Source organism: Aspergillus multicolor (assembly GCF_047715735.1).
Source record: "Aspergillus multicolor strain CBS 133.54 unplaced genomic scaffold BDW74scaffold_5, whole genome shotgun sequence".
Lineage (NCBI taxonomy): Eukaryota > Fungi > Ascomycota > Eurotiomycetes > Eurotiales > Aspergillaceae > Aspergillus > Aspergillus multicolor.
In genome coordinates, this window is record NW_027395956.1 from 308,685 (window position 1) to 323,029 (window position 14,345).

The 14,345-nt window shown below is 51.2% G+C and overlaps 5 protein-coding genes across 5 annotated transcripts; 2 read left to right on the top strand and 3 right to left on the bottom strand.

Annotated features, from left to right (window-relative positions):
- Nucleotides 1-219: 219 nt before the first annotated feature.
- BDW74DRAFT_189144 (Y-family DNA polymerase) lies at nt 220-2,316 on the bottom strand (the record flags this gene model as incomplete). Its single annotated transcript, XM_073731903.1, has 2 exons — nt 220-2,123; nt 2,176-2,316. 2 exons carry the CDS (start codon nt 2,314-2,316, stop codon nt 426-428), a joined length of 1,839 nt encoding a protein of 612 aa, XP_073586429.1. The 3' UTR covers nt 220-425.
- Nucleotides 2,317-2,508: 192 nt separating this feature from the next.
- On the top strand, nt 2,509-4,811 carry BDW74DRAFT_175484 (DNA damage response protein RcaA; the record flags this gene model as incomplete). The annotated part of the gene is made up of 5 exons (XM_073728335.1): nt 2,509-2,545; nt 2,593-2,655; nt 2,714-2,793; nt 2,845-2,996; nt 3,056-4,811. 5 exons carry the CDS (start codon nt 2,509-2,511, stop codon nt 4,809-4,811), a joined length of 2,088 nt encoding a protein of 695 aa, XP_073586430.1.
- Nucleotides 4,812-5,795: 984 nt separating this feature from the next.
- On the top strand, nt 5,796-7,616 carry BDW74DRAFT_166372 (uncharacterized protein; the record flags this gene model as incomplete). The annotated part of the gene is made up of 2 exons (XM_073726544.1): nt 5,796-6,288; nt 6,340-7,616. The coding sequence occupies 2 exons, from the start codon at nt 5,796-5,798 to the stop codon at nt 7,614-7,616; spliced, it is 1,770 nt and encodes a 589-aa protein (XP_073586431.1).
- A 350-nt stretch (nt 7,617-7,966) lies between these two features.
- Nucleotides 7,967-9,981, bottom strand: BDW74DRAFT_147997 (glycosylphosphatidylinositol-alpha 1,4 mannosyltransferase I). The gene is made up of 3 exons (XM_073723634.1): nt 8,608-9,981; nt 8,431-8,538; nt 7,967-8,326 (listed from the first exon to the last, which is right to left on the bottom strand). The coding sequence occupies exons 1-3, from the start codon at nt 9,697-9,699 to the stop codon at nt 8,156-8,158; spliced, it is 1,371 nt and encodes a 456-aa protein (XP_073586432.1). The 5' UTR covers nt 9,700-9,981; the 3' UTR covers nt 7,967-8,155.
- Nucleotides 9,982-10,309: 328 nt separating this feature from the next.
- BDW74DRAFT_175487 (putative C6 transcription factor) lies at nt 10,310-12,743 on the bottom strand (the record flags this gene model as incomplete). The annotated part of the gene is made up of 3 exons (XM_073728336.1): nt 10,310-11,302; nt 11,351-12,449; nt 12,520-12,743. 3 exons carry the CDS (start codon nt 12,741-12,743, stop codon nt 10,310-10,312), a joined length of 2,316 nt encoding a protein of 771 aa, XP_073586433.1.
- Between the last annotated feature and the right edge of the window lie 1,602 nt (nt 12,744-14,345).

Consider the following 14,345-nt stretch of genomic DNA (forward strand, 5'->3'; position numbering starts at 1 on the left):
AATCGCCGTATAGCAACGGAAGGGGCCCGAGGTAAGGGGTATGGGATCTGGGCCGGCCTCACATAGTGTCTTATTAATTCTAAGACACGAAGGTGCTTAGCCATGATCGTTCACTGCGTGAGACCTTCGGGCGCAACCAAAGCTCTATGAACGTCCCCTTCAAGTTTTCAACTGTTTTGAACCTGCTCCTGTCCCAGACGTTAAGGACCTGCCCCGTAGTGGGTGGGTCATTTAGTCAAAGCCGACACGCGACGTTTATAGAGCACGCTCTGCTCGAAAAAAAGAACTATTAAGGGGATACCTTGTGAGTTGAGTTCTCCTATCGTACCTAAGCCATACCTAGCTCTCGAACCTGGAGGTAGGGCCAATGCGCCGCCGCGTTGTAGATGCCTCAGGTCTTGAGTAAGAGAGTACCGCCTCTCTTTTCAAGTGAAGAACAGACGTTTCTGCCGGCGGTCTACGCTTTCTCGAGCTGCAGTCTTTCTTTTCCGTGAGCTGGCAAGTGTCGGCTGAGCTTGCGGCTGAAATTGTGGCGAATCGCGCTGGACAGCCTCTTTGATAGTTTGTTTTGACAGACAGTAGTCGACATGATCGTTGAACTTCCTGTCATCCGCGACTTGAGGCATCGAACAGATAGGGCAGTCCCAGTACGCTAGTTGATCCGGCGCCTTATCTGTAATAGTCAACATTGGATCATTGTCGATTTGGCCACCTTCGATTTCCGGAGTCTCTTGACTGAGCTTCTCCAAATCATGCATCTCATTCTGGAGCTCTTCACGAGCCGCCTTCTCAAAAGCTTCTTCCGCGTTGATCTCTTGGTCCGCGGTAAGGTCCGTAGCCATATCGGGCGCAGGCTTTCGCCGTGCAGCGGCACCGAAGAAGCCCGCGTCGAATTTCTTGGTGCTCACGAGGTTAGTACATCGAATACCAAGCAGACGAAGCTTCATGTTCGGGATCTCTCTCTCAAGTTTCTCTAACATCGGAAGAGCGGATGTAAAAAGATCCTTCGCAGATGACACAGCCTTTCTGGGTTGATGTTGCCGGGTCAAAACTTCAAACGTAGCTAGCTTGACCTTAAGGACCAAGGTACGACCCATGAACTGTGTTCGGGAAAGATCCTTCTCCAACTCTTGAGCGCAAGACCAAAGCTTTTCTCTAAACTCTTCTCGTTTGCTGATTTCATGGAATGTCCTTTCCGTGCCCACGCTTTTCCGCTCGTAGCTTTCGGCTGGTTGAATTTTCGTCCTGCCTAACCCCAAATAGCACTGCGCGAGAAAGTAAAGTGCTTTTTCGCCGAATAGTTTTGCCAAGTAGGCACGCTGTGCAAAGATGTCGCCGCATTTTTTGATACCAATAGAGTCAAGTTCTCGCTCGAACACTCTTCCTATGCCATTGACTTTGCGCATCGAAAGGTCCTTCATGAATTCCATGATAGCATCTCTATCGTTCGGCACGCGAAATTGGCCATTTGGTTTATTGCGATTTGAACAAATTTTCGCGATCTTTGCATTTGCTGCAATCCCAGCAGAAACCGAGATCTTGGTCGTCCTGAGGATTTCTGCACGCATACGACTAACAGCCTCCTCCGGGTCGAGCTGATTTTCGTTGCAGTAAGCTGTGATATTCAGGTACGCCTCGTCAATACTTGCGCTGTCGAATTGAGGGTCATACTGAGCAAGTATCGCGCGAATTTCTTGAGCTTTCGCCGTGTACTTTTCGTAGTTTTGCGGCAGGCAGACAAGTTGCGGGCATAGCTTCATCGCAACGAAGGACGCCATGCCGCTTCGGCAGCCAAACTTTCGAGCCTCGTAGTTGCAAGTCGTCAAAACGCCCTTTCCAACTGCCATGGGGACGGTCTTCAGCTCTGGCCTATCCAGCTCTTCGACCGCGGCAAAAAACGCATCACAATCCACGTGAACCACGTACTGGGTCAGGTCCCGGGTTGACTCGAGCTCGGCGAAGAGTTGATCTGCCAACCGTAAATCAATAGATAGATTCAGGCTCTCAAGCCGCGACTTCTCTTTAAGAAGGCGCTGTATCTTTTCGGTAAGGACACCATCACGGGCTTGTTCATGATTGAAGAATTTGGAGCCCTTTGAGGCGTTATAGATGATTTCTGAGACCTTTCATACTCAGTCACAATTTGAAGTGACACACTAGGGGATCTTCGCTTACCTTCTGCTGGTCAACGGAGTCCTGGCCCGCCTTTGTTAAGGACGGGCCTAGGAGCTGATATTTGAGCGTTTCATCAACATCGGAAGTCTCTTTGTCCTCGTCTACGGGCACATCGCCCCTAGTCTCTCTTCTTTCCTCCATGAGATCATTGTCGCGCAATGCAACAGTAATTCGCGGTTGATGTTCCTCCATTTCACTTCCAAACTAGGCAGCATTAGGCAGAGAGTCACGTGAACACGCGTTTTGGACCGCGGCAGTGCCCGCGCCCGACAAACCGTTGGCGCTCATTATCACCGGCATGTTAGGGACTCGTTTGCGCTGACTGTGCCCCTCATGTGGATCCTTGACACAGAGGGAGAATTTCTTGGAGGTGACTATGCGCGATTATCCGTATATATACGTGTTAACACCTTGAAGGCAAGCGCTTGTGGCTGCGGCCCGGAAAGAAGTACCTTTTCGGTCGCTACAAGACAGATGGCGGTATGACTACGCTTAGGCCCAAGGCTAGTCATGTCTACTAACGGCTACTTCCATATAGTCCGAGAAGCTGTTCCGAATAACTCGGTTTCCAGAAAACATTTGACAATCGAGGTATCGCAGGTCAAGACCGGCGATGGGGTATGGTTAAGTCGTGGATTGGTGGTTCCCATTCTGACTGCTTGCGTCTAGTCGCGAACGAAGACAAGATCCGAAATACTCGTTACCGACGAAAACTCGAAAGCCGGCACAACAGTCGATGGGGAAAAGATAAAAAGCAGCAGCAAGAAGTTGGGAGGTACGGAGCATATAATTTACCTGGGAAAATCTGAGCATCCGCTGCGGTAAGTGCTCGCTGAGCTCAAAATACGGGATCGGTTGCTCATTGCTGGGTGGTCTCCAGCATACGGTGGGAACCAAAGGTCTTGAGCTTCTCCTTCTCCTCCAAGGAAAGCAATAAAAATGCCCTTGCCCGCTTCCGCAACCTGCTCGAAGGCTACGATATCAAAACCATCGAGGATTACTTGATCAATGTGACAACCCATGTTGTTCAAACAAAGCGAAATACTGCCAAAGGGCTACAAGCGTTGGTGAACGGTACATACATCGTCGATTACTCTTTTGTGGATGCCCTAAACTATGCGTCATCTCCGAGCGACCTGGACAATCTGGAAAGCCTGTCTCCGCTAGAGGCTGACTTTGACGCCGCGTGGCCCAATGCCAATGAGTTCCTTCCGCCTCCGGGGAAAGAAGTTTTTGACGGTTCGGACGAGACTTTCGCGCCGAATCCCGACAGAATCAATGTCTTCGAAGGCTATACCTTTGTTTTCTGCGATAAGTCACAGTACGAGATTCTGAGGGATCCAATTACCAATGGACACGGAAAAGCATTGTACTTTGGCGTGGAGGAGGGAGTCACTTCTCCAGAGGAGGTTGTACAGTTTATGAGAAATGCTGCAGGCGATAAAGGCATCGGGTCTCAGAGGAACTATGAGGGTGGAGTGGTGCTTGTACGGTTCAAGTCGAAAACTGGGAATCAAGATTGGGCCGTACAGTTGGCCAATGAAGTTGCTCTTATGACTGATCAACGGGTCATTCAGCAGAATGAGTTTCTCAATGCGATTCTTGGAAACGATGCCACGATCTTATGCCGCCCGCTACGCCATGAGATCATTCCATCACCTGAGCCTACACCCACTCCACAAGCAAGTGATACTGTGCAAGCCGTTGCTGATTCTCAACCGTCTGAGGAAGTGAGTCAGCCCCCAAAGAAGGTCAAGAGTACTCGAGTGCGCAAACTTGTCACGAAAATGAAGGCGTTCGACGACGGCTTCGACATCAATTCTATACCAGTCTATACACAAGAAGCAGACGAGCCTACGGAGGAAATGCAGCCAATGTCAATATATGCACCATCCAAGCAACCGTCCCAGCAGATTGACAACTTCCAGGGGGAAGAGGACCTGGTCTCAAGCTTGCTTCCTGGGGCTACTGCAATGAAACGTCGCTTGGGTGGTATCTCTCAGCGAAGCTTGGGAGAGTCCAGCGCCCGTGAGAAACAGGAGGAGGCTCCAAGGCCCAAACGCCAAAAGCTGGATGTCATGGAGGCGGCCCGACAACACCGAGAGGCGGAAGAGGATGCTGCTCGTCAGCGACGGCAACAAGAGGAAGAACTTCTTCAGACTTCTATACAAGATGTGGATGTCGAGAAGTTAAAGGGACTCGCCATTGTGGAGGAAATGGAACTCGCGGTCAAACCAGTAGATCAAGGTAACGAACGATGGGATGAGCGGTGGAATGGACGAAAGAACTTCAAGAAATTCATTCGAAAACGCAACCGCGATTCTGATGAGAGACAACAGCAGCGTCTCCGCCTTCAGGCTGTTATCGTTCCATTAGAGGAAGTGGCACGGAAGGACTTCGGTATTGGAGATCATTACTGGGTGAGCAACAGTCGCTCCTCGGACCGGACTCCCCAGAAAAGTCATGAAGATCGCGTGGTCAACCAGGTCCCGGACAGTGAGCCATCTCAGCCTCGAGCAGCTGCGCGAAAGGAGTCGGAAAAGACGACGACGCAGAGAAGCCAGAAACGAGTCCGTGAGGAGCGAGATTCCGATAGTGATGATGAGCTTAAATTTCGGTTTCGTCGCAGGCGATGATTTCCAACCATTTAATTCTCTCTATCTGTTGTATATATCCTTATCTATGTACGCAGTCCGGAGTGTTACTCAGCCACAAGCTATGTATGGAGTAGGCGTCTAACGTGTCAGTTATACAGGGCGCTAAGCGATAAACAGGCGCTAAATGAATGGTGTGAAGGTTATCCTGAACTGGATTTCGTCACTAATTGGGATCGACTGGCAGGAATTCTGTCAGCGAGTCCGAATATTCGGTCCTCCAATCTGCAGCTGCAGGCGAGCCTGTTCCGACAGTAATTTTGAGTGGGAACGAGCCCCATCATCAAAGTGATACCAAATTCAAGGCGTCGGAATGAATCTCGAACAAGGGGGCTGCTATTAATACACTGCAACTCTCTGGCTGTGGACGATGGCATCACGGCGTGAAATCATCTGACCCGATTTCAAGGCTTTTTTCAGATCTTCGAATCTCGTCTCCTCAGCCTTCTCTCCCCTCTTTCACCTCCATAACCTGCCGACGAATTGACACCCCATCGCAACTTTGCTGCTCTCCTCGCCTTATCGCACCCTAGGTACACGATCGCATCATCCAGTCAAGTCGCGTTTCCTGACGCTGCCTGACGGCCTAATTCCCGGTGCTGCTCATCTCCGTCCACCAACACTAGACGCTTCCAACGCAGCATCATCTCCACCATGGAGCACGCTGGCCGGGCGTAATTCGACTTGTTGATTCTTCTGATCGCCCCTCGTCAAATATAACGGCGCCCTCGTGCTCCTCTCGCCTACTTGCTCGGTTGTACGACAGTCCAAATCTGTCTTCGAGTATGTTCAGCGCCATGGTCTCAATCTTCTCATTCTTTTTCCTTTTTATGCGCTCTTTCTCTTCATTTTCTTTCTAATCTCCGGCTTGCTAACTTGGGTTTTCCGGTAGCCATTCTTCTCTTTACGATTGACGATCTTGACTTTTGCTTGGCGTTTCTAGGTCATCTTCATTTCACAAAAATCATGACCGCCGATTTACTTCCGTCTCCTCCTCCCTTCATGATCTCCGCGATGCCACCGCCTCGGCCCGTTTCGGTCAATACCCTCGCGAGAGCTTCCTCCGTTTCAAATCCGATATCGTGCTCAAAATCAAATCGAAGTACAAGCGCCGGAATCCCAACCCATGAAGGATCCTTCACCGTCCCCGTGGGTCCGGATTCCCCGGGGTGGCCCCAGTCGCCTGTGGATACCGAGATGGAGGATGTGCAGTTAGCGGGAACATCATCAATATACGAGCCCAGAATTCGATTCGAGCACCTTCCGGTCGAAATACACGAGACTGTCCTCGACCATCTTTTCGGGGAACGTACATCAACCTTTGCAGGGGTTAGCGGGAAATCTTCTGCGCAGAGTTGGCACAAATCTTTAAGGCATCCGAGGCGAAAGGCTCTGTCGAATCTCGCTCTGATCCTGCCAGTATGGAGAATATTGGTCCAGGATCGGATTTACAGACATGGTCAGTAGCTTATTTTCTGTCAACTGCTTGTGCTAACATTAGCAATCACAGTCAAACTCAAGGGTACCGCAGATGAGCTGGAGGAAAGTGCACGCTGGTTCCGTGCACATCCTCACCTTGCACCCTACGTTCGTCATGTGGAAATATGGATACCGGTCTGGGGCCAGCGAGCGATCAAAAACACCTCCCGTCAGCTGCCACGGAGGTCTAATGATGAGAATGCGGAGTTGACGGACATGGCTGCTCTTCAGGCTACAATGGCGTGGGAAGATCCGCATGCCAACCCAGTGGCTGACTACAAATATCACTATGCAAGCCACAATGCTACGTTAGAAGAGATGTTTCTCCATGTGCAGACTGTATTTCCGGGGGCTCGTATCCTTACCCTGGAAGGAGGTCATTGCAAGAAACCCCCAATGGTTCGCCATTTCAGGTCAGATCCTGCGGGCCGTACGGGCCTTTTACGACTTCCGGTGCTGCCAGACGTCCAAACCTTTGTGATGCGCGGGGCGTGGAACATCATGCGAGATCAGCAGCACTGGACGACTTTATCACAAGCATTACCGAGTGTTCGCGAGTGGCACTGTTCGTATGCCAAGCCAAAGATAGAAGGCTACGAGACCATCGCCGGTATCCTTCGCCGCATACCCCCTTCGTTACTTCACATAAACATCAGCCTTGAAGGCTTCTATAACAAAGACAACACCCAGAACCGCTGGCTCGGCGATGGCGTCAACCCACCACACCTCTGTCGCCTCCTCGGAGAAGTAGCCCCACGCCTCGAATCCCTAACATTCACCGGCAAAGTCTGCGTATGCCTATTCGAATCTACGAAGTCCTTTATGGCAACCCATCTCAAAGATAAATCAAAGCTCAAATCTCTTGATCTGGTTGTGAAAACATGCTGCCGCGACAAAAAGCTTCACCCGGCTTTACCGTTCCTCGATGACTTCTCCGGGATCACAAATCTGAACTTCATTCACGCCTTCGAGAAACTCGTCATAGCCTCCATTAACGGCCTCCAAACTCACCAGGAACTAGAGTACATGCGCATCCGCTTCATCGATCTCGACTCCGCTTGTCCCCCGCTCAACCCGTACTTCCAGCTCGTCGACACCCAGGCCACGGGTCTCTGGAACGAACCGATTCTCGAAGCGCTCCACGAAGCTCGTCCGCAAGCACAGTTCGTCAAACTCACAGATGGCATCTGCGCACAGTACGGAAGCAATAACCAGATCGTGGGCGCGATATACCCGCGCACGAGACCGCTGAGCATTCATGCGTCAACGTACCGCATCATCGCCGACGTCCCGAAACACGGAGTGTAAGCAAAAAAGGCGCAGCTGAGGCCGAAAAGCAATCTGAGCATCTTCTGAATTTCACGTCTTCGGTGGTCGCTGCCCAACTCAAACCACCGTCATCGTTTTGTTGTAGGATTATAAGATACCATAATACGTTTGTTTTCTTTCTATCTTTCTTTCTATCTCACCGTGGGAGTCAACGCACTCACCACGCAGTCATCATCAAAAGACATGATACGCTATGATACGGATGGCGATTCGATATCGGGTACAGGTACAAGGGAGAATCTAAATCTGCTTGACAGGCATAGTTGACCAGTTCGTGTAACTCAATAATGAAAAGCTTAGCTTCATTAGAACAATGTGATTGTTCATTCATCTCTCTGTGCTAGATTACAGTATACTATACAACTCTGTCACGGCCATTTGGGCTTCCAAGCCTCCCCGTCCGAATAGGACAATCGCCAAGGCTTCCTCAAGTCACTACGCGCCCAGTCCCAGAAGCAATATTAGTATAGCAGATGGACGTCCGTAGAAGTCTGTCTTGCTCCACGGAAAGCGATAGCTTATTCCACCTTCCCCTTCTCTGTGCCGGTCAATCGACCAACATCGCCCACAATGACGCCCAAGATCCAGACATTGACCGCGAAGAACCCCAAGCTCGCTAGGAACAGCCCGGGGACGAAACTTGATACGCCCAGGAATTCGAGGAGGTAGCCTTGCTGGAGCCAAAGGGCCTATTGTTAAGGACATATCAGCATTCAATCTATCTCGGCGTATAGGATGAATGATAAATGGGGGAGGATGAAAATAAAAGAAGAATGACGGGGAGCAGACGTACCTGTCCAATAACCCACAGAGCAGCAACGGTGATACCCAGCCGCGGGTTCTGAAGTAGAGACGATGTGGGGAGATAGAAGGGGAGGAAGATGAGGTACCAAAGGAAGTACTGTTTGATTTCAATTTAGCCTATATTAGCTCAACAATTTTTTGTTAGGGTAAATGCTCGAAGACATACCTGGCTCGTGCAAACCTTATTAAACGTCACAAACGCAAACGTCTGCGCGAGCATCGTACCCGGCAGATCCTTCTTCCCCAGCACAAGCGGGATAACAACAACAGAGAGGAACAGCTGCGGGACGAAAGCCAGAGACTCGAAGCTACCGCTCGGCCCATCATCTCCCGTAGCGCCCGCTGAAGAAGCGGCAGTCAGGTAGAGGAGGGTACTATAAGGCGAGAAATTATGCCGGTGGTCGATGCGCGTGAGATGGTGGAAGTAAGTGTGCTGCAGGAAAGGCGTGCCATAGCGCGCGTACATGGCCGCATTCAGGGCCGCGAATGTCAGCAGGGAGGTGAGCGCCAGCCGAATCCGACACGGGGTGAGGAAGGTGATGATCTGCGAGATGGAGATGCCGACAGGGGTGTTTCCGTTCCTATTATCCTTGTCGTCGTTGGAGATGGGGGTGGCTTGCGAATTGGGTTCGGGCTCCCGACTTCCCGACGCTCTTGTCTCCGTCTCCGTCTCCGTCGTCGTTCTCGTATCGTCTAGCCACCAAAGCATCGACACCCCGTAGATAAACGGGTAGATCTTGAAGTGCACGCCTAGGCCCAGCAGCACACCCGCAAGGTAAATCCTGCGATTCAGGACGGCCCAAAGCAGCGCGACGACAAGAACACCCAGCAGCCCCTCCGAGCTGCCGCGCGTACTGATATTCGCGACCATCGGGTTAAGCAGCCAGAAGCTTGCGTACTTGAGCGCGCGCTCGGGGCTCATCCCGTGCGTGAGCACCAGGGACTTCGCGACTAGCCAGCCGGCGAGGACATCCGAGAGCGCGAAGAGCGCCTTGCCAAAGGAGAAGAAGCCTGGAATGGCCCAGGTCGTGGGCACAAGCATCCATGCTAGCAGGGGCGTATAGCGGTATGTGTCTCGGGCGTATGGAGACTGGCCTTGGGATACGTAGCGCGAGGCGTCGGTAAAGACCATGTAGTCGATGTCTGTGTATTTGACGGCTGAGTGGGCGTCCTGCCAGGCTCCGTAGAATAGAAGTATGACGCGGAGGCCAATTGCCGCGCCGTAGATCGCGGACGGACTTTTGAAGATTGAAGCCATTGTTGTCTTCTGGTGCGTCTAATGGGTTGGAATTTCAAGTATGGGCCAGGTCATGCCCGAGGGATCTTGTCCCGCCAAGTTCGTAGCAAGCCGAGTGCAATTTAAAGCCAAAGATTTGAATCTGGCGTAACAATTCCTTTAGGCATATGTCATCGAGATCTTTTACCCAATTGAAGCCTAGGATTTTGCTGGCATTGCGAACGATTATTATCGTCGCCAGCCTTGTCGTTGGGAGCCGCTAGAAATTCTGGGCATTTTGGCATCTTCAACTCCTGCTGACTCAGCAGTATCATGATCAGCGCTCTCTACGTATATCACAAGCTAAAATCTATTGCAACTGAAAGGTATGAAGTATTTCATATCATCAGTACTTGTCATATGCTAGATATATATACATTTTTTAGTCTTTGATGTTCAAGAGTTCAGAGAACCAGCTCACAGTAGCGGAGATCGAAGTCCGGGTATAAGAAAAAGATAAATATATATAAGCGAGGGTATAAGCGCCGTGTGATAATAAGGGTTATAGTAAAGGGAACAGATAGAAGGTAATGAAGAAAGCCAGCGAGGGTCCAATATTCAAAGAACAGGAACACTAGCAGATAAAGTGCGATCAGCAAGAGTAATATGGAATAGACGGACTGGTGAAGAAAGGTGGTTCGGATAACTGATTTCCAAGGAAGCCGGTGTTTGTATACTTGAATTGCTTGTCATCGGAGCCAAGTAGGCTCCCATCATTGATGCTTTCCATATCCCCCATTGGGACGAAGTTTGTATCGCTCCAGCTGAGGAAGTCCCATAGATACTGACCATTAGGGTCGTCCATGGTCGAAGGAGGAAACGGGTCGGTAAACCCGTTTTCGTGGGTGACCATAAAATTTCGCCCCATATCACTCTGAGATGGGAGGATATTAGGTGCCATGAGAAGTGAGGTAGGGGAGAGGTTAGAGCTGTTGATGCTGTTTGTTTCGGCAGCCGTGCCGGGGCCACGTTTACTGGCCTCAAAAATCCTGGAGACTGCGTCGAGGGTTTTTCTAGCGGTTGGACTTGCTAGCTGTAACCGCGCAAAAACGAGTAAAGCGTCTTGAACCTGTGCCTGGCAGGCCTCTGTGGTAGCCCGGGGATCTGTCACGGTGTTGTCGTTTATGAATAGTCCTAGGAGGGGTACCATTGTGCTTTGGAAGAGGAACCACACGGCGTTCCAGCCTGACATTTGGGGTGTCTTTGCAGTAGCAGAGATATCTCGAATGGCGGTTTCGGCTATCTCTCTGCATCTCTCGATCGCTGTCCGCTCCTCTGATCTTAGGGCAATATACGGGACTCGCCGCATCGCATAGCTCAATAACGTGGGACGGTAGAGGAGGATGCGTTGAACGTGATACCGCCATTTCGTGACCTCCCGGGTGTTCGCGATAGATTCAGGACATGGTTCATGGTCCTTGAGAATATATGGGAGGCTATTGTACCATTCGACGAGTTGCGTGTCGAAGTGGAGGATTTCGCTGTATTTTGTCAACGGAGATACTGCCAGCGCATCTTGTATTTGGTTGCTGATCTTGCAAAAGCGAACATTCTCAAGGAGGGGCAAAATATCGAGCACATTTCCCTAACTCGATTAGCATACGATGTTTGAACCTGTGGATAGACTGCTTACCGATTCTCTGTAATGAGGAAGCTTGACCGTAATTGCGGGACTGAATCGGCCCATGGTCGGGCGCCCTAGAGTCACACCACCCCAGCAATCCATGAGGAAAAGTGTCCACCAAACGCGTCGCTTAAGGTCAAGCTGTGCTGCCTTCTGCTTATTAGTTGTATCGGATTGCTCGGCAAATTCTCGGTGAAGGCCCATGGTGGCAGCCATGCGAAGAGCGGCACCCATGAGGGAATAGGCGAGATTCGGCTGCGCGACATAATGCAGGTACCACCCCCCTAAGATCCCAAGAGTCTGAACAGTTTCTAGGTGAGCTGACGCGAGCGACTCCAGATCCAGGTACGCCCTACATCGGGAGTAATATATCTTGTGTGATATATCATCGCAAGTCGAAGCACAAATACTGCCCATGGCGAGGACAATGTTCAACAAACAATACCACCGGTCATCTTTGCGGTGCCCTGCAGCGTATGTTTCCCGGAACGATTGCTCGTCCAAAATCGGCGTCAAAGGTTGGACATAGGTAAAGTAGGCATCTAGGAGCTGCGATTCAGGGACTTGAAGATGGACCTGAGGAGGCGTGCCCGGTTGATCATGGGCAGGCCACGCTTGGCCATCTGATGAGGAGAGGTCTGCCACTGAGCCTCGACGCCGAGCGCTTGGTGGCGTACTGGCGAAATACGAGGCAGAGCCTGGATCTAGCCACACTATCGTTTTGAGCACCGCGTTAATAGATGAGACGCCAAGATATGAGGATGGACCTCTCGTAGAGAGCGATAAGGCGTTGACATCGTCAGAAATCATGTTCGCGATCTCGTTGCTCAAATTGCGCGGATCGTTGGACTCTTCAGGCATAGCCTGAAGTGACTCCAAATTGCCATCTTCTGTCGAGATCGGTGAAACATGTGCATCGTGCGAAGCGGATGTTGCAGGCGATGGCTGACGGGCTGCTGTACTTGCAACCTGCGCTTGAGGTTGAGATAGCGTCTCCACGAGCTTCTCGCGTGGTAAATTAGCCAAGGCCTCAGGGGTCGCGCCGGGAAAGAGCTTCTCCAAGACAGTCCGGTACTCGTCTAGCGTCGTAGATAATTTCTCGACATGCCTGTTTCAAGCGCCAGGGTGAGCTGCGGAGCCGAGGCACGGAGAATAGAGGGCGGAAAGCAGCCACCTACCTCCGGGAAGGACGAGGGTCGGAATAATGGCAGAGTTCGGCCTTTTTATACCACCTACATGCTTCACAGGGCTTCTCACCGTCGCACTTGATCTTGCGATGGCGGCAGGAAGTACAGGCACGAAGGGTGGTAACGCGACGACCGATGGAAGGCTGCCTCTCCCGACCTGTGCGGGCAGGAGTCGAAGCGGCCGGGTTCTCGAAGCCCTCAAAGGTATGAAACATGGCTAAATGATGGGGGACACATGAAGAGACAATAGCCTGAGAAAGGGGGTGCGTGAAAATCGACCAGAGGCGCAGAGGATCAGGGTTGTTAAGAGACACGCATGGTACGATGAGAGAAGTGTGGGTGGTGCTGTAGAAGTAGAAAAGGCACAACACCAGCGCAGGGAAAGAACAAGTCTGGAAAAGGCGGGGGAGCAGGCTAAAGAGGGGAGGAAAAATAGCCCAGGTAGCGCTGAGGAGGAGCCAGCGAACAAGAGGAAAAGGTAGAGTGGATAATAAGAATACGACTGGTACGGATTATTCCTGTCAACGGCCAGTCCCTGGAGATCGCCAGCGCCCCTCGGTCCCTCGTCTGTCACTTCTTCTTCCTCATGGCTCATGCGGATTCTTGTCTTCCCCGCAATCAATCATGCAGCACAAGATGCCGGCGATTATCCCGCATCCGACGATAGCCCTACCTGAGGCTGCCCTGCCCCATCCCTGTTTCGTGCCCCAAGTGGCCCATAATCATGGTAATTTTACAAGGGTACGCAGGGGATGATGAGGATGCCATCCTTGCACCACGGTGTTATTGCTAGGGGGGAAAGATGGTGCTGCCGGCAGTGTGCTAGCACTGCAGTCTGACTGGTCGTAAGCTTCCTGCCGCTTGCCCGGCCCTTCTGACCGCTGCCTAATCGTCCTTTCCTCGCTTGAGAATAAATGCATCGAAATGAAGCCAAGCAATTTAGGCATTGGCCAGCTGAATGGCATTTTTATGATTTGTTTGAGTTCTCTCTCGGGCGAAGACGGATCGAAAAGCGGCGTCCTTAAGCATATGGCTCCTGAGGAGGTATCACTTTTATACTGAAGCTCATCGAGGATGGCTTTGACATGATCTTCTCGAGTTTGATTATCGGTATACATGCCTACTTAGAGGAAGTTCTTCAGGACCCAGCGGTCGCAGAAATCCTGGGGGTGGCGAATGAAGAATATTGTCAGCCTATCATCCACGGCTATGCGCGATTATTCTCCTCTCCAAGATCTGGAGAATATGCAGGAGACGCAATGCATGGTGCTGAACTTGAGCTTGCGCAACTAGGTCACAGTTATGTATGTTAGCCCTGCAGTAGTCGCTTTACGGTGCATATCCCATACGCTCACGGGATCAGAGAGATTAAGGGATCGTCCATAAAGCCCACTGAATGCTGAATGCTGCTGCGCTTATACAATAGCAGTTTCATACGACGAACCAGGGAGGACATAAGAACGGCCCCGGAAAAAAGGATGAGAGTGGCGAAACAAGAGACATGCAAAAAAGTTGACTGTGAGAGCATTGCAAATGGTTGATCCGATATCTCCAGCAAGAGCGCGGAGAGTATACCAACGGACTACCATCATCCGTACCCCACTAGGCAGTGAGACGAAAGCTCGAGTGCCGTTGCCATGTATATTGGCAGTCGTCTTTCAGTGGCCGAATTGCTGAAATCGCGCGCGAAATGAAGCAAAGCGTCAGCCTTACCTCAGAATGTACCGAATACTCCTACCCTACATCACGAGGGATACTAGGATTTCGTGAGACTGGGGTTGACACCTGGGCTCCGAGCGCTCAGACACACACTTGTG